Source organism: Wolffia australiana, chromosome 15 (genome assembly GCF_029677425.1).
Source record: "Wolffia australiana isolate 7733 chromosome 15, ASM2967742v1".
Lineage (NCBI taxonomy): Eukaryota > Viridiplantae > Streptophyta > Magnoliopsida > Alismatales > Araceae > Wolffia > Wolffia australiana.
In genome coordinates this window covers 14,202,379-14,229,733 of record NC_135849.1, presented here as the reverse complement: position 1 = coordinate 14,229,733, position 27,355 = coordinate 14,202,379, and the positions used below count along the sequence as shown (strand labels likewise).

General features: G+C 40.0%; 2 protein-coding genes and 1 long non-coding RNA gene across 3 annotated transcripts; 2 read left to right on the top strand and 1 right to left on the bottom strand.

Moving 5' to 3' along the window:
* Positions 1-6,849: 6,849 nt before the first annotated feature.
* Positions 6,850-9,586, top strand: LOC144712925 (diphosphomevalonate decarboxylase 2-like). The gene is made up of 10 exons (XM_078587337.1): positions 6,850-7,183; positions 7,491-7,689; positions 7,845-7,908; positions 8,116-8,179; positions 8,268-8,348; positions 8,435-8,521; positions 8,607-8,764; positions 8,897-8,945; positions 9,030-9,154; positions 9,233-9,586. The coding sequence occupies exons 1-10, from the start codon at positions 6,983-6,985 to the stop codon at positions 9,453-9,455; spliced, it is 1,251 nt and encodes a 416-aa protein (XP_078443463.1). The 5' UTR covers positions 6,850-6,982; the 3' UTR covers positions 9,456-9,586.
* On the bottom strand, positions 9,553-11,881 carry LOC144712927 (Reticulon family protein). Its single transcript, XM_078587338.1, has 4 exons — positions 11,494-11,881; positions 10,385-10,526; positions 9,933-10,002; positions 9,553-9,787 (listed from the first exon to the last, which is right to left on the bottom strand). The coding sequence occupies exons 1-4, from the start codon at positions 11,664-11,666 to the stop codon at positions 9,681-9,683; spliced, it is 492 nt and encodes a 163-aa protein (XP_078443464.1). The 5' UTR covers positions 11,667-11,881; the 3' UTR covers positions 9,553-9,680.
* Positions 11,882-13,641: 1,760 nt separating this feature from the next.
* LOC144713256 (uncharacterized) lies at positions 13,642-14,044 on the top strand. The gene is made up of 2 exons (XR_013583985.1): positions 13,642-13,691; positions 13,824-14,044. It is a non-coding gene; the product is annotated as an uncharacterized LOC144713256 (long non-coding RNA).
* The last annotated feature ends 13,311 nt before the right edge of the window (positions 14,045-27,355 follow it).

Below are 27,355 nucleotides of genomic sequence, written 5' to 3'. Positions count from 1 at the left end.
GCCCATCTAGCGACAGCTGGTGTTGCATATTTTGGCTCACTCCTTGCCTCACACCCGATTATTGTAAGTGAGGATATCATCAACTCCATCCCCCACTTGGTGACCGACCAGGAAAACACCCTACTTACAGCCCTTCCTACGCGAGTAGAGATCACAGAGGTGGTCTTTTCTGTTTGTAGGAACAACGCCTCGAGACCAGATGGGTTCTCCATGGAGTTCTATTTAGCATGTTGGATATCGTAGGCATAAACTTGGTGCTTGCTCTCAATGAGATCTTTACTTGTAAAGTCCTACATAGAAGTTGGAAACCCACTTTCTTAGAGCTTATCCCCAAAGTGGATAATCCAACTTCTTTTAGAGACTTTTTCCTTATTATGCCTTGTAATGTATCTGATAAATTCACATCTAAAATCATTATAAATTGACTAGGGACCTTCCTTGATAGATTCATCTCGCCTGAACAGTGCAAATTTGTCAAGAGTCAACAAATCCATGACAATATCATGCTAGTTCACAAGTTAGCATAATCAATGGACATTCATATTCGGGCTTTGAATGTCATCATCAAACTCGGAATGGAGAAGGCTTTTAATAGAGTCAAGTGGAATTTCCTAACCATAATGTTATGTCGCTTTAGTTTCACCGATTCATTCATTGCTCTTGTGGATGCTTGCATTAGAGAGAACCATTTATCTCTCTTGGTGGAAGGAAACTTCACTAGCTTCTTCACTACCACATGAGGTCTACACCAAGGTGATCCTATCTCATCCACCCATTCCATATTAATGGAGGAAGTCTTTAGTCGATCACTCACACAAGCAATCGCCCGAGGCCTCATCCAACCATATTTTACAAAAAGGGCTTGGCCAATCCTCTTGCATTCTATATTCGCAGATGATGTAAAACTTTTCCTCAATGGATCTAAAAAATCTATTAAGGAACTTATGAGCATACTCACTACATATGAGTGGGCTTTTGGTCAGCTCGTCAATGCCTCGAAGAGTAGCTTTATGGTTGGTCCATACACTACAATAAAGCGCTCTCAGATTATTCAACACTGTACAAAATACTCATAAGGATTCCTTTCTTTTGACTGTCTCAGATGCTCCATCTTTCGCGGCCACAAGCAACATCATTATTTTGATGCCTTGTTGGCCAAGCTGAGAAAGAAACTAAATGGATGGAAACTTTGTTTCATCTCCCTAGTGGGCGCATCCAACTTATTTGGCATGTCCTCACGAGCATCCCACTACATACCTTAGTGGCCCATTCATTATTGCTCACATTCATTCGCTCTGTCGAGCGATTATGTGTGCATTTCTTATGGTCGGGTCACCTTGAGGAAGGTCGGAGGCACCAATATATATCTTGACAGAAAGTTTGTTGGCTAATGGATGAGGGGGTCTAGGGATCAGAAGCCCTCAGGACGTCCAAGACATGCTTTAGAAGAAGCTCGTATGGTGTATGCGTACCACAAACTCCCCATTGGAGAGTTTCATCTTGGCCAAAGTACGACGAGTGGGCTCGTAGAGAGTCATATATTTGGGGCCAAAAAAGGTAGCAAACTCGGTAGAGACATTGGCTAGTGATATCCACCGTCACATGTTGGCATGTAGGCCATGACACGATTAGCGCTTGGTATGATACATGGCTCATCGACGCGCCTCTAGCCCGCCATGCCCACTTCGTACTGCCAAGACCGCGGTTGACTATGGCATAGCTTCTTACAGACAATACACACCACTTATTGGAATGTCATGGACTCCCACTTCATACGCTATCACATGCTCTGAATTCTACTGTAGGAACCTCTAGCAATCACCTCATTTGGACACTGACACTCAACGGTTCCTCCCGTCGGTCCTCTTGGGACCATTTTTGCGACAAAGCCTCTACACAGATCTAGGGTCGCCACATCTAGCATCCTATGATTTTCACTCGCATCTCCTTCTTCCTTTGGAAACTTATGCATCGTGGTCTCCAAACTGATGATTGAGTTACCCATATCGATCACTCACTCAGTTCGTGTTGCCATTGCTGCCCCACTTCCTCCTAGGTTGAGACTATGGAACACCTTTTCTTCCATAGAGATCACTCTAGACTGTGGGTGTCAATTTACACATCATTGGCACCCACTACTCAGCAACCGAACTTCCCTATCATCGTTAGAGTGTTTTTTTCAAGATGTTTATCTTGCCCACACGCTCGAAGGGAAGCCCCTTCCAACACATCACCATAGCTTACTCTAACCCCATCGCCACTCAAATATAGATTTTCAATTAGCATCTGTCACAATACGCATTTTCAAGCTGATTTTGGATGGTGCATAATGGGTTCTATATTCCCTGACATGGATGAACAAAAGAAAATGATTCACAGCGGAAGACTTGAACGAATCAAATGACATCAACAAAATCATTAAACAAAGTACATTTCCACGCATAGCATCCGTGATTTCTTGGATCCCAGAGTGAGCCGAGTCAAGCTGCTCATTTGTGTTGCCTTTAGACTATCCACACGGTCCTCGGTACGTCGGATCTCCTACTTCTCATTGAAGAGCCCCGTTCTTTCTCCATCAGCGTCGTTACGTCGTCCCGATCATATCGGGGAGGAAGAGAGGGAGTTGGGAGATGGGAGAAGAAGGGGAAGGCCCTTGAACAATTCTGGCCTGGGTGAATTTTTTTCAAGGTCTTCTCCTATTTATACAAAGTGGGTATTTTTCATAAAAACCCTCAAAATTTAAGTATATCTTCTGACGTCCCAAAAACCATTTGCGTGTGACATCTAGGCACATGTATCAGTCTAGTTAACGACTCCAGTGGCCTAATAATCTTTATTGGCCTTCCAAATTAATTAACTATATCATCATATAGATTAATTAATGTCGGATCAATTTAACACAATCCATAGGTTGAGACTCCGACACGTGGGGTGCCAAGCTACATCTCGTGTCCTAGAAGATACAAAGGAGTGTGTATCGACTCACTCATGGAACCTATATGTATAATCCCTCATCCACTTGACGCTCCTTGGACGACTTAGGGTATGGTCAACTGTCAAACCCTAATTGATCATCCGAGTTAGTACTGATGCATTCAAAAATCATCGAAGAACTCTTATCTGATATTTCACTGCCTTGGTCAAGGACTTCATCGCATCATCTTCCTTGAGTTGTCGCCTTGTATACCGAGGGTGGACAACTGTCCATTCATAAGATGTCTTTGGTGTCTCAGGTCTAAGGACCACTTATAGAATCGTGACGTGAATCGACCTAATTGACAGTTCGGTATAATACCATTCAGGGATTCATACAGATCAATTCAGTGAACTCTTTCCACTAAAGAGCACCCACTATCTATCCTTAGTGGCTCCACACTAATGGCTACGGGAACGACCATACTCATCATATGAGTGTGACTAGATAGTGTTATTCTATCTAGATACTTCGATGTCCTTCTGTAGTATCCTTCGAATAGGAATGTTTAGAACACATCCTTAAAGACCAGTGATCTCAGTATTACGATGTCATCATAATTCACTTAGTGAATATGTTCTATTAGTGAACATGGAACGAGATGTGGAATATGTGATTGGCTTACCGGCCACATATATTTCCATCAGTGTGGCCAAAGGAAACTTGGGACCGACCGGAGGAGGCAATATTCTCCAAGATCATACATGGAGTATTTTTTTATTTTTCTCATCTTTTTACGGCATACAAACTAACACAACAGCCGAGGCTATGGCAATGCATGATGGCTTGCTCTTTGCGAGGATTGCAACCTTCACAATATCATCATAGAATCAAACTCATAAGTGTTCATCGATACGCTTTGTACAGGTACATGCTCCTAGTGGCGCATGTAGGGCGTGTTGCAGGACATCACGGTGTCTCACCCCCGCTTGACTAGTATCCGCCACCAACTGTGCAATGGCAACCATACAACGAATGCCCTTGCCAACCATGTTGTATGCACTCGAGCCCCTTCCTCTCTTTACCTCTCTTGGCATGACCGTCCTCGGGAAGCTCCGAGAATGTCACTACGTAGTGCACCTCGGCTTGCCAGCTCTTCGAATGCGTCGTTCCTTACCGATGGATGGCCCACACAACTGGCGTATTGGATAGAGCACTAGAGGTGGGAGCACTCACCCTCTTGCCTGATTGTAGTACTCATCAAGCACCTCCATGCTGGCACCTAATAAAGGGGGAAAGAGCTCCACACACTCCATGCACCACCACTACGGTTGGGGTCTAGCACGCTGCCGCCTTGAGCAAACTTCTTTGGGCACTTCCTAGGTATCACTCGTGTATTTTTATGTTACTGCTCCTGGGACATGGGCGAGTAGGGTCCCTGTGTAAGCGGGACATTTATGCTTGCTCCACGCCCATAAACACTGATGAAGAATCCATATACACGCTGATGAACATGACATTTACCCGCCATTGTTTTTTTTTCGAAAAAAAAAACAATCACCTACAAGACGTCTCTGGTATCTCAGATCTAAGTACCACTAATAGAACCATGATGTGAATCAACCTGATTGACCTTTTGGTATAGTATAATTTAGGGATTCATACAAATCGATTCACTGAATTCTTTATGTGAAAGAGTGAGACTTGTCCTTAGTGTCTTCATGCTAACAGTTATGGGACTAGCATGTTCATCATATTAGTGAGACTAGACAATGTTATTTTACATATATATTTTGATATCCTTCTTGAGTATTGTTCTAATAACAATATTTATAACACACACTTAATGACTAATCATCTCTATATTAATGTCTTGCCATAATTCATCAATTAGATAATGTATTGACAAACTTCAGCATTAGGCATTATGTGAGTAATATAATGAATATATTGTATAAATGAATGTGGAATGAGTCATAGAAAGTGGAATGATTCACATGTATTGATATTAATAGATACAATGTATATTCATTATAATTCAGCATGCAGTGCTTATGATTGAAGTATATGAGTCCATGCAATAAATAAGTTATTATAATACATATATAATACATATATAATACATATATAATACATATATAATACATATATAATACATATATAATACATATATAACCTAATCATTAAACATGTGTTGCAAATATTCTTATTTGAAGGATACTCGATCATGACATCATAAATATTCAGATAAATAACATCCTATTGTCCCAATCATATGATGCATATGGCTGATCCCATAGCCATTAATATGTAGATATTAATGTGAATCCCGCGTTAGGAAAGAGTTCAATTATTATTCAATGTGAATCCTTAAAAGGGTAATAGATTTATCGTCAATCAGGTTGATTTTATGGCATGGTTGTCTAGGAGGTCCTAGACCTGAGACACCAAATATGCTTTGTAGATGGTTACATTTTCAGTACAAGCTACGAGTATGTAATTAGGGAATTGCAACCTTTCATGGCTCAAATGAAGCAAAAAGTCCAGAAAGGTGACTGAGTGGTCAAAATGGGATCATTCACCCTTGGTATTAGAGGATATTGATTCAGGGAAGATGATGTAGTTAAATCCACGGTTAGGGTAATGGAGATATTATAGAAGTTGTTATTTGATGATTGCAGCGATCGTCAATACTAACCATAATTATTGATTCGGGTTTAACAATTTTGTGTGTTTAAACTCATTTGGAAGTCACCTAGGGATGAGGGATAAAACATATTTGGTAATTGATAACAATACAAGTTTATGAGAGAGTTGACATGCTCTATTGTATCTTTTAGAGCACAAGGTGTAACTTGTGACCCACATGCAAAAAACTTAAACCAATTGATTGGGCTAAATAAATCTTTGATTAAATAATGTATACGAGATATAGTTATTTGTAATGTCTTCCAATAAAGGTTCTTTGGCCTTTGAATTATTGAGTAGACTGATACATGAGCCTAAAGGGTCACACACCCAAAGTTTTTTAGACATTAGTTGATATAATCAAAGTTTGGGGATTTTATTTCGTTATTCCAAATGATATTCAATTTTCCTCAACAATAGAATAAAGGGGCCGCCCTAATTTTATACCCATGCGAGTTAAGTTGAGTTCCCCCTCTTTGTTCTCTTCCTCTTCCTTGGAGTGCTACTTCCAATGACTATAGAATAGGCATTAACTTCTATAAAGGATACCTTATCAAGTAACGTGTTATCTTTTAAGTACAAACCTTTCCCCATACGGAATGTATTTATCAAGGTGGTGGGTTGGCGTGGATTGTCATTAAGATTAGAGATGGTCAAAAATTGTGGTTCCAAAAGGACCATCTCCAGTCAAGATGTGAGATGCATGCAATATGGTCTACATTGGATTTGGCTGAGAAAGCAATGGATAGAGAGAGAGAGAGAGAGAGAGAGAGAGAGAGGGGGGGGGGGGGGAGAGGGAGGGGGAGAGAGAGAGAGAGGGAGGGGGAGAGAGAGAGAGAGAGAGAGAGAGAGAGAGAGAGAGAGGGAGAGAGATTAATGTTGGAAATTCGAAGCCCCCAGACTCGCAGTAATTAAACAACTTCAGTTATAAATCCGACAATGGTCCATTTGATTGAGTTTGGGACCCACCCTTTATAATAAATATTTAACAATCCATCCCTATCGCGTCGATGAATCCTAAGTCCGACATGCCCCACAAAGGACCACTTGATTGAGTTTAGGGCCCACTGTTTATAATTTTTGACAAACCATTCCTATCGCATCGATAAAATTTTATTTCCGAATATACTCTACCTCCAAACATCCCGACTGTCCGACACGTGCCGGGAAACAATTTTCTAAGAATCGAGGGGTTCATGCAAATAGCAAAAGAACAATTAATTGTATAATTTATCTACGAAGAGCTTCCTCCATTGTAGACTTGTAGTTCTCAGCGGAAGGGGAAGGCAACTCCAGTCGTAGCTGGAGATCGTTCGTCGGATCTGAGCTTGGTCCGCACGATTGCTCTCTTGTTTGATTCTTGCGACGGTAGAGAAGAGGATGGAGTGGGTGTTGACGGCAACAGGGAGATCGCCGACGAACATTGCCGTGATCAAGTATTGGGGCAAGAGGGACGAGGCACTGATCCTGCCCGTCAATGATAGCATCAGCGTCACACTCGATCCCGACCATCTCTCCGCCACTACAACCGTCGCTGTTTCCCCCAGCTTCGACCGGGATCGCATGTGGCTCAACGGCAACGTAATGATTCCTCTCGATTTTCAATGTCTAGCGACTATGTTTTATGATTTCTGGATGTGAACTTTCGTTTTTTACTCGAACTTGTGGTGTCAATTGGTTTGTGCTCTCGTTTGTGTTTTATCGAAGTACCATAAGAATAATCGCGTGCAGTTTTGTTTGTTAGAACAATTCAGTGTTATTGGGATTTGTATCCTGATGGAATGTTCATAGGATGTCATTCCCTTTGTTTTATAAGCGCCAGTCATGTTAGCTGTATTCTTTTTTTATGTTAAGTGATTCTCATTGGATTTTTATCGGGAAAAAATAGGAAATTTCACTCTCCGGAGGGAGATTTCAGAGCTGTCTCAGGGAAATCAGAAAACGGGCCGGGGATGTCAAGGATGAGAAAAAGGGTGTTCACATCGGGAAGGAAGACTGGGAGAAATTGCATGTTCACATTGTTTCCTATAATAATTTTCCCACGGCCGCCGGACTGGCTTCCTCTGCGGCTGGTTTTGCCTGTCTCGGTAAATTTCTTTCTTCGCCTTCTGCTGATTCTGCTTGCTTCGACCATCCCTTCCTTACTTTGTTGGCTGACGGAATAATTCTTTCAGAGATTCATTTTTCTTCTGCTGGTATTTCGTCTGTTTCCTTCACAAGCTAAAATTTTAATCATCTGCAGTCTTTACTCTGGCTAAGCTTATGAATGTGAGCGAGAATGAAGCTGCGTTATCATCAATTGCCCGGTTAGAACCAAAAATCATAACTTCCTGTCATGCTTTTGCGCAGATATCTCGCCTGTTTTCAGCGATCACAGTCATCTCTAAACATATATATCTTTTATTTCCTGGAAAGATTGGGAATTATTTTCCTTGTGATGATAGTCTCTACTCTCTATTACTTGTACCACTCTCAAAGCTGTTTCCCCTGGTGTTTGACTGAGCGCATTTTAGGCAAGGATCAGGCAGCGCCTGCCGCAGCCTCTACGGTGGATTTGTCAAGTGGGTCAAGGGCGAAGTAATCAATCCACTACGTTTCTTGTTCTTTTTTTTTAAATAATTGCGACCGACCTTTGGCTTGCTGAGCTATCCTCTTTCACTGGCAGGAAGCCAACGGCAGTGACAGCGGTGCTGTTCAGCTGGTTGACGAGTCGTACTGGAGTGATCTCGTCGTAATTATAGCAGTAGTATGTCATGATTTTGTGATAACTCGCCCTTATTTTCTAGGTTACTGCCCCTTCCAATAGTTTATTTCCATTCCTGGTTCATGAAGGTGAGCTCTAGACAGAAGGAAACCAGCAGTACTTCTGGCATGCGTGACAGCGTGTTGACAAGCGCTCTTCTACAGCATAGAGCAGAGGTAAAGCCGGACAATCCACAATTTTCCACTGATTCTGCACTTTCTCTAAACTCTTACTGTGCATTGATGTTCTTCTGGTTTGTAGATCATTGTTCCCAAGCGCATACGCCAAATGGAGGAAGCAATCAAGAATCGCGACTTTGGATCCTTTGCTAGTTTAGCATGCGCCGACAGTAACCAGTTCCACGCTATCTGTTTAGATACCACCCCACCCATATTTTACATGAATGACACATCCCACAGGTATAGAGATCAAAAACTTGAAATTACAATGCTACTTCTCGCATACTTTCCAAGAGTGTCACTTAATTTTAGATACATTTCGTAGACTATCTTCCTCGGCTTTAAGATTTAAGTTTAATTGATAATCTTCAGAATCATCAACATGGTGGAGCGCTGGAGGCAGTTTGAAGGGGCGCCTCAGGTCCCTCTCTAGCTTATGCTTTAAAAAAAGCAGATAAGATCATGGGTTGACTACAAATGGACAATTTTTTACCAAAATTCACAGGTAGCTTACACCTTTGATGCGGGGCCAAACGCTGTCCTAATTGCCCCGAACCGGAAAGTTGCCGCCTCGCTTCTGCAACGGCTTCTTTTCTTCTTTCCTCCCACTCCAGAAACTAAGTTAGAGAGGTGGGTCTTGTATTCTATTCCATCCTCTGTGCTTTAATCGGCAACAGTCAACTAAAAGTCTGCTGTTAATACTTTCAGCTACATTGTGGGGGAAACCTCTATTCTGCAAGAGGCTGGAGTCCAGGCCGCCAAAGACCTGGACAGCTTGCCGTTGCCATCAGAAGTCAAAGACAAGAACAATGTACAAAAATACCCAGGTAGCATCAGTTATTTCATCTGCACCAGTCCTGGCAAAGGCCCTATCTTGCTGTCCGAGGAGCATTCTCTGGTAAACCCAGCAACTGGTCTGCCGTTTAAGTGAGTCAACTCCTTCAACTCTTGTTGGTCCCTCTCTTCCCAATGTCTGTGCATTATTCTGAGAACTAGTATTTGATAGTGTCGGCCCACAGAACAAGGAATTGAGAAGAATAAGGTTATTTTCCATTTCTCCAATGTTGGATTATTGGAGTTCGATGACATTGTAAGGGTAAATCATTTGAGAATTATCCTCTATGTGCAAAAGGGATATTACTCTTTTGTCCTTCTGCTATGTCTCGTCCTGGCCTTCGCCGGCTGGGCCTCTTCGTCTCAAGTCGAGCCAGTCCATTAGGGGGGAGTTTTGTGCAAAAATGTATAGGCACAGCAGGCAAAGACCTGGTTAGACAACAGGAAAATAAATTGAGAATATATTTAACCAACGGATATCTCTCTCTCTACGTATATGCATAGTTATATACGAAGATAACCATCAAATGTCTCCATTTATTTATGGAATGAGAGTAAAGTTTGACACACAGACCTATGTAAGCGACTGTGGGCCCTGATGCCAGCCGCCCCAGAGCTGATAGAAGGTACAGAATAAAACCCACCTGGCAGAAAACAATAAACGTTACTGATTGTAAAAATTCTGCAAAAAATATTGAATAGAGATCATTTCCAATGAAAAAAGGGAAAAAAGAGAAGATCGAATAACGCAACATAACAAGTGGTCGGCCGATGAAGCTTCGGTCTAATTTTATCATAGATTATGTCAAAAATTAAAAAAAATTGAAGAGGTCAACACCTACTTAAAAAAATAGGCAGAAAGAGAACCATGCAATGTGAATCTACGAAACAGAAATAAGGGAAAGAGCATAAAAAAGGGTTATGGGATCAATCCAACAAATGAAGAAAAAATCCCACAGTTATGGAGTCCAGAAAAGCCTGTCAAAAATTAGAAGAAGAAGAACTGGGATGACTAATAAGGATAACCTTCAGAAAGAGCCTTTTGTCATGCCCAGTGGCAGCAACTCTCAGCACTGATTCCGCAGCTCCTACGGTGTTAGCCATGCAAGCCACAAAAACATTGGCCGTCTCCTGAGAAATCTGCCACTCAAGAGGGTCCACTGGCGCCCTGGAAACAAATGAAAAAAAGAATTCCTTGAAATCTGAGCAGATTTCCTCATATAATTCCTTAAGATGAGCCACCAAAACTCCAAAATAATGCCCAAGTAAATAACTAGAGGGGCCTGTCTGCCATTGCAATTCTCAGGCATCCAATACCCATAAAAAAAATTATTTTAATTTTTTTTAAAAAAAACTTAAGACTGATACAGCCCCCCATGAAAAATTCTTTTATTACCCACTTTCAACGCATTGACTCGGTTGTAGAGATTTGGAACATTAAGCTCCAGGACTGAATGAGTAAGAACAGAAATTAGTCACCAGAAAATAATGCCAACGTTGTAGTCAGGAAGACCTTAGAAGGAGTGAGAAAACAACCATTGGAAAGTCACATACGTTAAAATGGCAGGCAGAAAGTTTGCTTAATCTAGGATATCAGACGAATTCGAAAAAATGAAAGGGTGTCGCTTCACTTCCGCTCTCTCCAAACAATTTCTATCAGAGAAATCTGATGCACGTAACTTCAAGACATGACCAAGATCACGCTTTAATTTAGACAGAAAACTGTGAGGTGTTAGATCTTCTTCATGTGCTTTGATTAGATTGCGTTAATAACCTATGAGAAACCAATTCAGAGGTTTGAAGAGGAATCATCTTTTGGGAAGATCAAAGTTTAGCGCTAATTCCGGTCATAGTCCTGAAAAATAAAAATTACGAACAGGAAGAGCACATTTTCTCAATAGGCCAACATGAACCATGGTCGAGCGACCAATTTCAGGGATCATCTTCCACGGCATAGCCGCGATCCGACGATTTATCTCTCGGACCGAAGAAGACCAACAGCTATTTCATCATGAATACACGGTCATGCAAAATTTTGCTACGCTGAAATTCCAAAAGGCACATCATCTTCGAGAATTACAATCATATAACTCGAGGTAGAACGAAAGAAATTTTGTAGACATCAGGAGACTCACGAGATGTTCATCTGGCGGAACAGCATGCCAAGGATAGCGAGGGAGCATAGGAGGACGATGAAGACATCAGCGATGAGGGAAATGAGGCTCGATTCTCGGTAAGCGCAATGGTAGTAGACGAGACTCCCGCATACTAACAACACGGCCGGGCGACCCACCTCCCAACTTCCCATCCACCCGCTGAAATTTCCGTCGAAAAATTACCTCGAGAAATCGCCAAGAAAATCAATTTCGTCGACGGGCAAGATGGCCCCGTAGATCTGGGTTCGCACTTCGCGGGGAGATCTTCTTCAGAAGAAGTTCGCGGTTGGACGAATCCCGCACACCTTCTTTATGGAAAACTAAACACCTGGCCTAATTTAAATGTTAATACTGACATTTTAACAAAAACATGGCCATCATGCGGACAAATATAAAACCACATTCCTACGCTAAATCAAGGGAAGTAGAAAGCATTGGTTGTGGATTTGTTAAAATGAAATCTCAGGAATTTGATGGTTTTTGTACTGTATGAAATGGCCGTAAGGTAACATTTAGTACTGAGCCCCACGGCAAAAATATGCTGCTTTTTGTTAAAACGAAAATTTGAGGGATTTAATGGTTTTTGTTTTTTATTATAAAAGTGAGACATGGGATGAGGGCACTCTTACGCTTGTATGGTTGTTGGTGGTTTACCAGGTCCATATGAAAATATCTAAGAGGAGGTACAAGCTGCTAGTAGGGAAGGTCGTGCGATATGGTGTGAAAATTCACACACTTGTGCAAATTTTTTCCATCGCGAAAAAAGTTACGTGCAATGTCTGGTACAGAAATTGCATTACACATCGCTCACATTTGCACAAATGATTGCCCTTATTGTCCGTTAATATAAATTTTGTTACAAATATAAAAGCATTTAACTGTAAAAACACTTAACTAACCATGATAGGATATCCTCTCGGACAATTGAGATAATAAAATATTTATTGGTGTGAAATTATTCATAATTATTGAATTCCGCCGCTATGTTGATAAATTATAGGGGTTATATCACGGTGTGGCCCGAACTTTTTCGAAAATTCGAGTTACAGCCCTTACTTTTTTTTAGCCGCGACACAGCCCGAAGTCCCATTTGGTCCGCAGCCTGTGACGTGGAGTCTACGTGGCTGCCAGGTGGAGTTCCAGCGGAGTCCACCTAGGCGGAATCCACGTGGCAGCCACGTGGATTCCACGTCACAGCGCGATTTGAAGAAAGAAAGATTTTAGCCCGCCCAATGTGAGTCACCCGGGAGAGAGCTGAGAAAGGTGACGAAGGAGAAGGAGACAGTGGAGAAGGAGGAAGAAAGGGCGCGAGGGAGAAGGGGCTTCCGCGCTGATCAACGCCGTCGGCGGCGGAATTGTTGTGAGCACGCCCTCGCCCTCGCCCTCCTCGATCGGCTGAAGCGGCCGCCCTACTCTGTCGCGCCGACGGTCCTCACCTACAACACCGTCATCAACGCCTGCTCTCGGGCCACGGAGGTGCCCTGGGATAAAGAGGAGATGGGCGAGCTAAATTCATGCTCTTCCATACCCATTCGTTCATTTGCGCTTGCTGTTCTAGGGTTCATTGAAATTTGATCTTCAATTCTTCTTCCTCGCCGATTCTTTTTTGCTTTGATCCACGAGTGATGGTAGACTGCGGACTGACTGGATCTCAAATTTCAATCTCTCTCTGTAGAACTCTCGCATGAAGGAGAAGGGGGGGAAGAAGAATTCCGCGGATCGGAGCATTGTCTTCAATTTGCCAAGAAATCAATTCTCCGCATTTGTGAATTTGTTTTCATATGCTTTTTTTGTCAAATTCTGTTGGAAATTTGGTTTCTCGTGATTTGAATCAAGATTTATTTTAAGCAGTACAGTTATCCGGCGGATGGATCTGTTGATGAACAGATTCATCTTTGACTGTTTTGCTTCTTAGTTTGATTCGTCCTAGGTTTGACGCCTTCTTTCCGCGTCGCCTTTTCTCTTGGTAGATCTGTGCCTTTTCTCTTGCGGTCGTCATGGATTTAGGTTGCTTCAGGATTCAATTTCTTGCTTCTTTAATTGGTGGGTCTCTTTGTAGGGCAGATTCTTGTGAGGATTGAATCGTTGACCCCTCGGTTCCCTCTTGGCCTATGCTACAAGATTTAATGGAAAGAAAGAAGAACACGACGGATCTATTAGCCGCCGGACGGAAGAAGGTTTTTCTTGCCCCAATTCCCTTTCATGTTGCTTTTTCATTGTTCCAAGCATCAGTTTCTTGCTCTTTACGGATATTTCATGCTATTTTTCTCATTTTTTATCCTCATTTCTATTCAGTTGCAGCAATATAGGCAAAAGAAAGATCATAAATCTCCCATGGTTTGTCGAGCACCTTTGAAGATGTTGTTGCTAGAAATTACCTTGAGGAACGCCAAGCCCTCCAGAAGAAAGCAGAATCAATCAAAAAAGGAGAAACACCTCAGAATAACTTCTCCTGCCTTTCCCAGACGACTGATGATGTACATCTGATTGCGATTCTGAAATCTCATCTTTATTTGAGCAGTGTCACTAAGGATTTTCTCCAGTCGCAGATTTCTGAGCTGGTCAATGAACGATAACTTAGTTCTGCTATTGAAATTTTACAGCCCCAGGATCTGGCTAAGGCGCATTACAGTTGAACATTATTTTTCCTCCTACAGATGTGAACCTGCCTTTATTTTATTCTCTTTCATTTAACGCTTTTAGATATGCACCTATGTCGTTTGAGAATTTATTGAAAAACATATTTCAAATTTCCTATCTCGGTTGATACCGAAATTTTCAGGCAAGAAAAGCAAGTGAGTTGGCTGGATTCTGTGTTCCCCACAGATAAAAAACTCCAATGTAGGAGACTGAGTTCCCCCCAGCCGGGCTGCATTCTGTGCCAGGTGAGACGAACAACTATATTGCACCATGTGTTTATTATTAATAAACAGCATTTCAATAAAGTTAAACATTATTCTTGATTGGCAATTTGAATTTAAAATATGTTCTTGCTGGGTGAGAGCAGGGGACGGTGAAGGAGGCATTGAAATGACGGGGAGCATGCAGCTTATCAGCTTATCAGAGAGCTAATGCGGGGAGCATGCAGCTCGACCATGCCTGGAGGTTGACCCAGCACGGACCGGAGGTGGCCCGGAGGTGGACTGCTTGGCTCGACCCTGCCCGCCCCCTTTGATGTGCCTCGGGCGTTCAATGAGGCCATATCAATTAGTCTGCAAGTTTTACACGGAGACAAAAAACAACAGCCCAAGCGATTCTTCATTTAAGAGAGAGACTGCAATTTCCCAATGTCTTGTTAATCAAAAGAGCAGATCAAGGAAATCTTCCTTTAAGAGAGAAAGAGATCGTAAAATTTTCAAGTGTCACTAAACAAGATGTGAAAAATGAGAGAAAGCTGCAAGAATGGAGTTTGAAAGTTTTACATAGAGACAACCAAACAACCCAAGGTAGTCTTCATTAAAGGGAGAGAGACTGCAAAATTTTCCAAATGTTACTGAACAGAATGCTAAAAATTAATAGCAGCCCTGGGTAATCTTTATTTACGAGAGGGACAGAGAGAAGAACTTTCAAAAGTCATTGAACAAGATCTTAAAATTGACAGAGAAAGTTACATATGGGCTTCAAGATAAAGATAGAAGAACATCGGTATTTTGAGAAGCAGTAGTGTATGCCCATCTGGAGAGAGAGAGAAAGAAACCCACATGTAGCTAAAGAATGCGGTAAACCATGAAATCTAGAGGGAGACACAGAAAGTTACATGAATCAAAGAGAGAGCAATAAAATATGGGCTTCAAGATAAAGATAGAAGATCATCGGTATTTTGAGAAGCAGTAATGTATGTCCATCTAGAGAGAGAGAGAAAGCAACCCACATGTAGCTAAAAAAGCAGTAAACCATGAAATCTAGAGAGAGATAGAGAAAGTTACATGAATGGAACAGAGAAACCCTACCTCATGGAACTCCCGTAGCCAGGAAGAAGCTCGCAACGATTCCCGTAGCCAAGAAGAAGCCCCTTCTCCCTCGCACCCTTTCTTCCTCCTTCTCCACCGTCTCCTTCTCCTTCGTCGCCTTTCTCAGCTCTCTCCCGGGTGACTCACATTGGGCAGGCTAAAATCTTTCTTTCTTCGAATCCACGTGGCTGCCACGTGGATTCCGCCGAGGTGGACTCCGCCGGAACTCCACCTGGCAGCCACGTAGACTCCACGTCACAGGCTGCGGACCAAATGGGACTTCGGGCTGTGTTGCGGCAAAAAAAAGTAAGGGCTGTAACTCGAATTTTCGAAAAAGTTCGGGCCACACCGTGATATAACCCCTAAATTATAATATAATCCAAACTTAGTAAAATTGATTCATATTTTAGAAACATTATGTTTAACGTGGGCATCTACAATTTTATAAAATATTTCTATATCACAAATTAACCCTTGAGTACTCGTAGCTATCTTCAACATTTTGGTTGGTATCATTGTTGATGTCATCGTCCGCCTTCCACCAACACATTGGTGTCATGAGTAGCCAGATGCTCTCTGATGTCAACCTGGATCACTTATAGTTGATGATGACACGATTGACGGAGAGAAATATCTCTAGGGGTGTACTCATCACCAAGACTGACAAAAATTCCTTTGCAACCATTGCTAACCCTGGATACAAGTGTTCACCAATGACCTTCCACTAGTTCAATGGTTTCATCCCCTTGACAGGAAGTGAGCTAATCTAGTATGTAGCTCGTGCATGGGATCAGCGGTGAGTGTATGCTCACTAACTGGCAACAACTCGTCCAATGCTTCACTAAAATAAGCTATAGTTATCTAATCTAGACAAAAAATATTCTAGAAAAAAATTGTTTGAACCATGATCAGATCACTATTGGAACAAATAAAATTTAATAAATTTTGTACCTACACTATGACTTCATCTTGGTAGTTGTTGTCAACTACATGTAGCTTCATGGATCGATCAATTAGTGTGGCAATGATGAAGGCCTAATTGCGAGTGGGAATTGTCACATAATTAGTCATCTTGGTCTTCATTGCTAGACATGCGTTGTAGGTGAATGACTATTGTCATGATGATAAGCCTCTATTGACTTGAAACGTGGTCGTATCTATGATGCAATAAATGACACTGTATAGATGTCTTGGTATACCTCTGATGATAACAATTGATTTATTTGTTGTTGGGGGCTTTGATGTGGAAGCGAGTATGTTTAGCCATCCTAATAGGGACATGCTGAAATATACCTGAGAAATCATCGATCATCTGCCACTCCTCGTCAACTAACACAGGTTTCTTCAACACATTTGATGCCATGATGTCATGAAAATCCTTCAGCTTGACATTGGCAACCAACATCTCATACTTTGTGCAACCTAGGGGAACATTTTTATGATTTAGTAGGCCAAACTACGTTTGTAACGTGTTGGGTTCTAGGGCCTTGATCTGGATGAAAGCTAAGAACAATACGTAACAAAAGACTTAAAACAGAATTGTAACATCATCGACAAAACTATGAAACAAATTACTAGGCATAGATTGCATTCGTGGATCCATCAATCCTCAAGTGAGTCATGTCACGCTACTCATTTGTGCAGCCTCTGGACATAGCCACACGATCCTTGGCATGTTGAATCTCTTGTTATGCCTGGACAAGCTCCGTTCACCCTCTATCATCATCATTACATCATCCCAATTGTATTGGAAATGAATAAGATCTAAGGAGAGGAGGGATAACAAAGGGAAGACCCTTGAACAATTAATGCCTTGAGTGAATTTTGTTCATGGCCTTTCCCTATTCATAACAAGTGGGTATTTTTCATAAAAACCCCAAACTTTAAGTATATCTTCTGATATCTAAAAGGTTATTAATGAGCCTCAAGGCTCATGTATCAGTCTAGTTACTGACTCCATTGGCCCGCTTAACTTTATTGGCCTTCCAAATTAATTAAGTATATCATCAGGTAAATTAATTAATAACATATCAATTTAACCCAATCGATAGGTTGAGTCTCCAGCCACGGAGGTGCCAAGCTACAACTCATGCTCTTTGAGATACACAAGAGTGTGTATCGATTTACTCATGGAATGTGTCTGTCATTGGTTATCATGTACATACAGTCCTTCATCCACTTGATGCTCCTCGAATGATTTTGGGTATGGTAAACTGTTAAACCCTAATTGGTCATCTAAGTTAGTATTGATGCATTGAAAAATTATTAGATAAATCTTCTCTAATATTTCACTACTTATGCTAAGGACTTCATCACATTATCTTCCTTGAGCTATCTCCTCTTATACTGAGACCAGACGATCTCATCTTCATCACTCAATCATCTTCATGAACTTCTTGAAGCACCCAACTTAATACCATTTAAAATCTCATCGGTCATAGTCAAAGTAAGATTGTTTGTCCACAAGATGTCTTTGTTAACTCAAGTATAAGGACCACTTACTCAACTATAATGTGAATAAACCTGATTGACTGATTTGTATAATACCATTTAGGGATTTGTACATATCAGTTTAGTGAACTCTTTTTGTTAAATAATATCCATTATTCATACTTTTTGTTGCCACACTAATGGCTGCGTAAATAACCACTTTCTGCCTACCCAATACACAATAATCCCTAAGAACGCAATATTGTTCTCCGAATTCCACGTGTCAGGTTTTAGTGATACTTGAGCAACGTTGGCCAATTTTATTCATATGCTCTTTTGTATATCCTTATAAAGTGCATGTGCTATTTATTTAATAACATCTTATGTTGGGATGTATATCTCTTACTACACAATATAACATTGAAGTCTTATGAATTAATTCTTCCTCAGGATTACTCATGTCAAAGTGAAAACACATATCAAGTGCACCAATTCTTCTCATGTCTTCTCTATTACATAGCCAATATAATATTATTTCACACTACCTGTTCTGTCAAAGTGGTCCTATATTGATATCTCCTCTAGAAATCACCTCCCCTTGCCCTTTAAGGTAACATACACTTTACGATGAAAATTCTCAAGATGTCTCCAAAGAGAAGCGCTGCTTTGATATTTTCTACAGTCTGCGGTGACACCCCATAAGTTGCACTTGAATTTTTTCCCCACACGTGCAGTACTTTTATGCCTTAAATCAAGTTTTTTTCTGTTTGTTTTTTGTGTTACTATCATTTGATTCATCTTTCGTAGACATGATTGTATAATCTAGAACGTGCAAAGATCGCAATGTTTCATCCTATTGATAACCCACAAATATTTGAGTTATTTGCATGACATTTACATATTTTTATGCCTTAACATAATTATAAATGCATGTTAAATGGTTACATCTTTTATGCTCATTTGATTCATCTTTTGTAATCATTTACATATTTTTCAAGCTTTAAATGATTACATCTATTTTTAAGTTATATTCTTATTTTTGTGGATTTAATGGTATTTTAAGGAATTTTCTGACATCATATTCTTAAGGAAATTAACTTTTTGAATCAGAATATACCTTTTATGAATTTTTTGACCTTACATTAATGGAGATATGAATTTTATAAGTCAAAGTATATATTTTTTATATTTTTATGACTTAATATTTATTATATAATGTTTTATTAATGTATTTCCACCTTAAAAATGTGCCCTACCACATGTTGCCATACGATTTGATCGAATGGTGATCTCTCAAACATGGTTTCAAAAATTAAAATGAGATTCATGGATAGAGAAGAAAAGTAAAAAAACAATTAAAAGCCAAAATTTGTGGCAGTTCACGTGGGGCACACATGTACCACCACAATGGAAAACAAGAGATACAAATGCTGACATCAGACTTGGAAATGCATGCAATGTCAAGAAATCATTGGGAATATTCCCCCTTTTTTTGTTAATGACATACATCAGCATGACATTCATTTAAAGGGGCAGAAAAAAGAAAAATCTTGCAACGTGGCGCTGGCGATGCGCCACCACGTCACAAGAATTAAATAATGATATTTAACATTTTTTTCTTTTTTTCATATACACGTGGCTCTCATAGAGTGTGTTATCCCAAAACACATGGTGATCCAGCCAATCATTAAATGACTGATGATTAGGCATTTTAACCATCAATTGAAAACAAGGAAGTGTCAGCATCGATGACAAGGATAGATAAATAATGGATGGCTAGGAGTGCTCTAACTTCAAAGCTTGATATTTGACGATACAAAAGTTTGATTGAGCTGAAATTCTAAGGGATGCTTTGCCTTCAACCCCTCGTTCCATCCACCCTTTTATCTATAAATAGAGGGATTTTCAAATTCATCCTTAACCGTACTTCCTACTCACGTGAGCTTATTGAAATATAGTGAGTTTCTGAGATCCATCAAGCCGGTTCTTGGTGACCTGGGTGCTTGAGAAGTGTTAACAGAGAAGTGAGGGAGCTTACTTGCACTCGCAAGGATCTACAGTAAGCATCATTGCCTTATGTTATTTTTTTTCTCGACATCGTCGTTAGCTTAGATAGATTTCATTGTCACATCATCCCATCGCCTCATATCTGTACTTTCTCTAATCACATCTTACCACCTTCATGTTTTTCACTTACACATCATTTACCTTGTATGACTAGCTCTTTCCCTTGCTCCCGTGCATTGCTTGAGTTATTGCCACTTCATCTTTTCTTGTGCTCAGTTTTATCAGATATTAATTATTACTATCTGCTATCATAATTTTAATTTTAGTACTAGTTATCACTATCTTGCCTTGGATTTTCTTGTCACTCGACTCCGTATTTTATACTTACCTCATCTCATTACAATAGTCACTATTTTAAGAATATTAAATCCTTAATCACCGTGCCCTGTGGAGACACTCTGTACTCATAACTAGCTAAAATTACTTAGTGAGAACATATTTACATTTTCATTGAAGAATATCAAACACAACAACAATGAATTAAAACCCTAATTTATGATTTTATCACCTATCAATTTGCAGTTTTATGAAATGAATTTCAATGCAAGGTAGGAAATAAATGAGGAGAAATAAATAAGGACACATATGATGATCATATGCTATCCCCAAAAAAAAGTTTATCTTGATGGCATTAGTTAAGAAAAACTCACCTCATTTATTTTTATTTTATTCAACATATCTTTGGACCAATATTTTACACATTTGACCTATTTAACTGAAGAGAAATGAAAACAAAAAAATTTTCTTTTAAAAAATAAAATACATCTTCCAATTTAAGAAAAGATTATGAGACTTTCGGCGCATGGGCAATGATCCTTTCTCCTTCCATGGATTAGCAAGATTTGCATGGTGAAGAGTGTGATGAACCAGATATTAGGGTTTAAAATGTTTTTAACACTCTTGTTTTATGAAAAAATTGTTATGATTTTACTTATGAGAATAGGGCGATTGATCATTGAATGAATCCACTGAAAGAGTTCACTGAATCGATGTATATGAATCCATGAAAGCTATTATACCTACACATCAATAAGGTTGATTTATGTCACATTTGTATGGGTGATCTGTTGACCAAAGACACGGAGGACATCTTGTGGATGGATGACTACATCTTAACTATGGCTTATGACCCTCCAATCATGGGATTCAAACAAATCACAGCTCGTATGTAGTAAGAAACTCACGGAGCAATCGAGTAGTCAAGACAAGATCATTTGCCCTCTGCAAAAGAGTAGATTTACTCAAGGAAAATGATGCATAAAATCCCTCGCCAGAGTAGTGAGGATATTGGAGAATACACTCTCCAATTAATCCCATTAGGCATCATTACTAATCAAATGGCATATTAGGATTTGATGATTAACCATACCCTAAGTCATTAAGGAGTCTCCCACAGATGAATGATTATACATATATAGTAACCGATGATGGTAAAGGTTTCATGAGAGAGTTCGAATGTTACTCAGTATCTTCTAGAGCGCGATGTGTAGCTTTTGACCCCTTTAACACTAAACTTAACCTATTGATTGGGTTGAATCAGGCCTTAGTAAATTAATCTAAATGTTGATATTAGGGAGTGGCACGTACGGGTAGTGACGGGACAGATGACAATCCATGACGGATGGTGACATGATGAAAATTTTGGCACGTCACCATCCCATAACACATCCAAGGATTTCAGATATTTCAATCATGTCACGGCTTGCGGCATCCCTATCACATCCCCATCACCGGAGGGCGTCACCGTCACGTGTGATGGGAAAAACAACAATGCAGAGGAGAGAGAATTGAAGGGGCATATCTCCAATTATCTTTGGACGGCAGCGTGTTGGGCGCACGAATTAATGTATGGACTTTTCTGCAAAATGCCAAGAAATCAAGTTAGCAACGCCGCGTGATGAAATCTTGTCCGTCGAAAATCTTAAATCTAATGATTTTTAAGCTTTTTGATCATTTTTAAAAATATGTCACGGCCCTCATCAGTGACGGCCAGCCCATCACGTCACTCGTCCGAGGCCCCCCATCACCGTCATGTCACCGTCACGCCCAGTTCGTCCTCCGCCACTGTCACCGTCACGGGCCCCTAATTTTATCGCCCTCACCATCATGTCATCCATCACGTTACCGTCACCGTGACGTGTGAAGTGAAGGATGATGGCTGCCATTTCCTAGTTGATATATTTAATGAATCAGGTTTGCTAATAATTTTTATTGGGCCACTAAAGTTATTCACTATAACGATATATGGGCCTAGAGTTTCATAAGCATAAGATCATAGAGACATTGGTGTATATATTTTACTTAAAGGGCTTTATGAAAAATCCTAAGTAAGATGCGAATAGGAAGGGAAACCCATTTAGGGCACCCATGCAAGATAGAGCTTGAAGTCCCCCAATTTAATTCTTCTGAGTTTTCTCCACTCATCCAAGAACAGAGTCTTCATGGTGTGAGGATCTACATCTATTGAGTTGGAGAATAAGTGGAGTTCAAAGAGCAACTTGATCATGTGGATACTTGTAGAGGTTGGACACATGAACAACTTCAAAATATTCTCCTCTCCAACGGAGAAGGTTAAGGATGGAACATGTTCTCCACATCATGTATGATAATTTTGTCAATATCAAATTCCGATGGCAATGGATATGGAGGCTGATACGTGCCTATGAGCAGAAAAGTTGGAGGTGATGTGGCGAGATGGTGAAAACCGAGGCTGATACATGCCTTAGAGTCATGTTCTGATTTTTGTGGATTTAATGGTGCGTTTAAATATTTTTTTGACATCATGTTCTTAAAGACATTAACTTTCTGAGTCAAAAAAAAATTTTATGATATTTTTGACCTTATATTTATGAAGATACAAATTTTCTAAGTCAAAATATATGTTTATTATATTTTTGACTCAGTATTATTATTTATAATAAACTTTAAAGCATTTTTCACCTTAGAAAAAATGTGCCTGCCACGTGTCATCATTAGAGTCATCAAATTTTGACCAATCAAGAGCATCCTTAGTGATTAGCAAAACTAATCATTAAAAAAAGTGCAATTATGGCATCACAATTCCTGATGCCATAATGCGACATTTATCATATGACAGTTTCTTTGTATTTTATTCACAAGGCTACGCGGACCAATAAAAAAAGAAGCAATTTATATCACAACAAATACAATGGGATAATCAAGAGAGAAAAGAATAAAAAATGGAAAGAGAAAATTCAATAATTGCAGTGGGACATGTGAAGGGCACTCCTCAGAGTGTCATTCACTAGAAAGAGAGAAACTAGAGGAATCTCACGACTTGGCGCGTGACAATGAGGCACCACGTCACATAATGGTTAAATAATGGATTTTTTTATCATTTCCTTTGCGTAAGTATATGTGGCATTCTTGGATTGCACAATTGCGGAAGATGGGGGGATCACACCAATGCTTAATCAATGATGAGTAAACATATGCTTAAAATAAAAAAAGAGGTCAGACTATGATGAGGAAGTGCTTCCACTTATGATGAGGAGATAAAAATAATAGACGGCTATGACTGCTCCAACTTCAAAGCTCGATATCTATCAATCTAGAGGTCAGACTATGCTTAAAATTTCAGGGATGATTCATTCACCCCTCTGTCCATCCATATCCTTTGATCTTTTAAACAGAGGGATGGATCATTATAAAATTTATCCTTAAACTTGCTTTCTACTTATGTGGGCTGATTGAAATATAGTGAGTTTCTGTTATCCATTTGGTATGTTCTTGGTCTCAAGGGTGCGTGGGAAGAAGTAATAAAGAAGAGGGGGAGTGATACCATGCAAATAAGAATGATAATTCATGTTTATTTAATGCGTTTTAGAGCATAATTAAGCTAATTTTATGCATGTTGTCATGAATTTTATGTAATTTTCACCAAAAATACATATGTAAGCGTATTTTGATGTTTTAATGATTTAAATGGATAGTATATCTAAAAATAATTAATTTGGTGAAAATTTCATCCAAAAAGGAGTTTTAGATAAATAGATATTTAATTTTCAATTTTAGAGAATTTTATGGATTATTTTTGATATTTTCAAAGTATTGTTTTTAGGTTAAAAAATGGCAAAACCGAGGCCCAATAAGGAGGGATGATGTGGAACAACTGGTGGCTCTCTTTTCTTGTGGAATAAGTCAATTTTGCACCCTAAAAGGAGGGATGATGTGGAACAACTGGTGGCTCTCTTTTCTTGTGCAATAAGTCAAATTCGTGCCCTACAAGGATGGATGATGTGTCATGCTCTGGTTGCATCCTATTCTGGTGGAACTACTTGAACAAATGAATGGCTAAAAATTCTCAGAATTCAAATGTCCATAACTCCTGATCCCATGGGTAGTTTTGGATCAAATGGCCACCTCTTATTTCTCTTTCCATGACCTATGGTTGAGCCTATAAATAGATCCAAAAATTAGGCTCTTATTGTATTTAATTTTGCCTTTCTCCATGTGGGAGACCTAGTGAAACAAAGGTGTATGAGTGCCAATTTAGGGGTTTTCCTCTTTAAAAAGTGAGTTTCTTCTCTCTCTTGATTTATCTTTGTGTCTATTGCACACGCCAAGGCACTAGAGCAATATACAAGTCCATGAAAGGAGATTAATGCTTGGGAGCATCACCAAAGGAAGAGGTAAGTCCTAAAAATTTAATTAGGAATTTTATTCTATTTCCCCATCTTTTATCCGTTCCACAATCTCATATCATGTCACTCTCTGTTATAAGTTATTATACCTTACGAGTAGGAATTAATCGCTTATACCACCCATTCCTAATTGGGATTTTCATAGGAAATCCCTAATTAGGGTTTCTTCATCACATCCATTCATTCCTCTCATCTTATACTCACTCCATGATTTTATACTACCCTAATCTCTGTTTGTTATAAGTTCATAATTTTTATGAGTAAGAATTAAGAATTTTTATATATATATATATTACTTCAATCAAAATTACAATATATATCTAGTATCTCATCTTTCCAAGCTCTCTCATCTTAACCACTTTCCTAATCATTACTTTTTTCTAAATATCAACCTTAATCACAAAGCCTTCTTTGTGGTTCGACCCCTTACTCACCAATTTACATCAGTAATGAGTAAATTAGGGTTAATTATACATATTATTGCATAAGTGTCGAAGTTACACATTGACTAGGTTAACCTCCTAAAATTTGACTTATCAGGGAGTTTACCTGCACTCGCAGAATATATGGATCTAAAGTAAGTACCCTCACATTTCAATGTTTTCTCGGCATTATTGTTAATTATACCACATCTCGTCATCACATCACCTTCATACACTTTATTAAACACACCCTACCACCTTTACATCATTGCCTTATCATTAACTCACTCATCATTTATTGTATACAACTCATTTTCTACCTAACTCATATCATTATTTGCATTATCATCAACTCATCATTGCACTCACTCTATCTTCTTAAATCCATTAAGTGTGTGGGCTGGTTGAAAGATAGTGAGTTTTGACAGACATCAAGTGTGTTGTTGGAGTCTTGGGTGTGTGGGAAGAAGCATTTGAGAAGAGGGGGAGCTTATGCACTCGCGAATCCCTGTGATCCTCGCGGAATGTAAGGTTCCAAGGTAAGTGTCCTCGCCTTATGCTGTTTCTCTCCCGACATCATCTTTACCATAATTGTAGTTTGTTATCATCTTTTCATTTATCATTTCACTTCCTTATGTGCCCATTATCTCGTCTCTATCTTTAACATCATACTGTTTGTGCATTCGATCACTATCATATCCGTCACGTCCTCTACCTTATTCTCGTAACACTTCGTGTAATTCTACTTATATTTCCTCAATATCACTATCTCACCTATTCTATTCGAGTATTTATCTCTTCTCTTAGGAGATGAGAACTAAATCCTTAACCATTGTTCCCTATGGAGACGATTCGTACTCATCACTAACTAAATATTCTTAAGTATGGTTAAATATATTTTATTGAATAATCTCAATTGCCAACGACTAATTAGAACCCCTAAATTTGAGATTATCAAAAGTCATCGGAGAACTATTCTTTGATATTTCACTACCTTGGCCAAGAACTTCAGCACATCGTCTTTTTTTTAGATGTCTCCTCTTATACTGAAGGTGGACGATCCCGTTTTGACCACTCAATCATCTTCATGAAATTCTTGATGCACCCAAACTAAGACTATTTAGAATCCCACGATTAAAAACTTATTAGTCATAGTCGAAGTATGATTGTCTATCCACAAAACGTCTTTCGTGTTGTAGCTCTAAGGACCATGTACACAACTCTGACATAAATAAAGTTGATTGAGATTTTGGTGTAATAACACTCGGGGGTTCATATGGATTAGTTCAGTGAACTCTTTCCACTAAAGAACATCCACTATCTATCCTTAGTGTTTCTAGAGTAATGGCTACGTGACCGGCCATACTCATCATGTGCGTAAGACTAGTTAGTGGTACTCTATCTAGATACTTTGACGTCCTTCTCAATTGTCCAGCAAATATGATTTTTTAGAAAAAATGCTTAGAGACGTGATCTCCGTATTACAATCTCATCATAACTCAGTCCGATCATGTATTCATGAACTTAATTATAAGCATCATATGTGCACTAAAATGGATATGTTCTATTAGTGAACATGTAATGAGATATAGAATGTGTGATTGGCTTGTTGGCCATATATATTTTCATCACCTGCATGGTCATTGAGTCCTTAGAATGGGGAGGTTTAGATTGATGCAGGACGTACGCCCAGGACGTCGTCCCGTCGTCACCGAGTATGATGGCTCGGCGACGATAGAGGATATGTATCGAAAGCGACGATGTGTCGTCCGACGATACCCTAACGGGTATGTAACTACGGGGATGAATGCCCTATGTGTCGTACGTGCAGGCTCCGACTCGAGGGAGTCACCGGGTGACGACAACGGGGGCCACTCGACCCCGTCGGAGAGACGTAGGCCACTACGGCCGAACGGACTCAGTCCGTAGGGCTCTCACGTGACGGACGAACTCGTCCGCACCGGTAAGACACTCAAGTTCGTAGTTTTTCTCTCGTTCTACCACACTCACCTACCTAGCCCGAGCGCAGTGGAGTCGAAACGAAAATAAACTGCAAGGAATAAATAAACGAGCGTCAAAGAGTACGGCGTACCTCGACGACAAGCTCGAAGTGCAGTATTCGACGATGGCCGATGTCGGAGCGGGTTGGGTGATGGGCGCCGGAGAGGTCACTGCGGCTCGACGGGCAGCGACGGTGCCGGAGCGGCTGGCAAAGTTCGGTCGTCGAGGTCTAGGTGTCGGAGCGCCTATCTAGCGGAGTGGTGGTGACGCGGTGACGCGCGGCGGTGCAGGGCGGTTGTCAGCGGGC

Coding starts and splice junctions, on each gene's coding strand:
- LOC144712925 (XM_078587337.1), top strand. CDS start 6,983: ATGGAGTGGGTGTTGACGGCAACAGGGAGATCGCCGACGAACATTGCC. Junction 8,349..8,434: donor TCGTCGTAATTATAGCAGTA/GTATGTCATGAT, acceptor TGGTTCATGAAG/GTGAGCTCTAGACAGAAGGA. Junction 8,765..8,896: donor ATGAATGACACATCCCACAG/GTATAGAGATCA, acceptor GATAATCTTCAG/AATCATCAACATGGTGGAGC.
- LOC144712927 (XM_078587338.1), bottom strand. CDS start 11,666: ATGGGAAGTTGGGAGGTGGGTCGCCCGGCCGTGTTGTTAGTATGCGGG. Junction 10,527..11,493: donor TTCCGCCAGATGAACATCTC/GTGAGTCTCCTG, acceptor ATTTGTTTCCAG/GGCGCCAGTGGACCCTCTTG. Junction 10,003..10,384: donor ACAAAAGGCTCTTTCTGAAG/GTTATCCTTATT, acceptor GTTTTCTGCCAG/GTGGGTTTTATTCTGTACCT.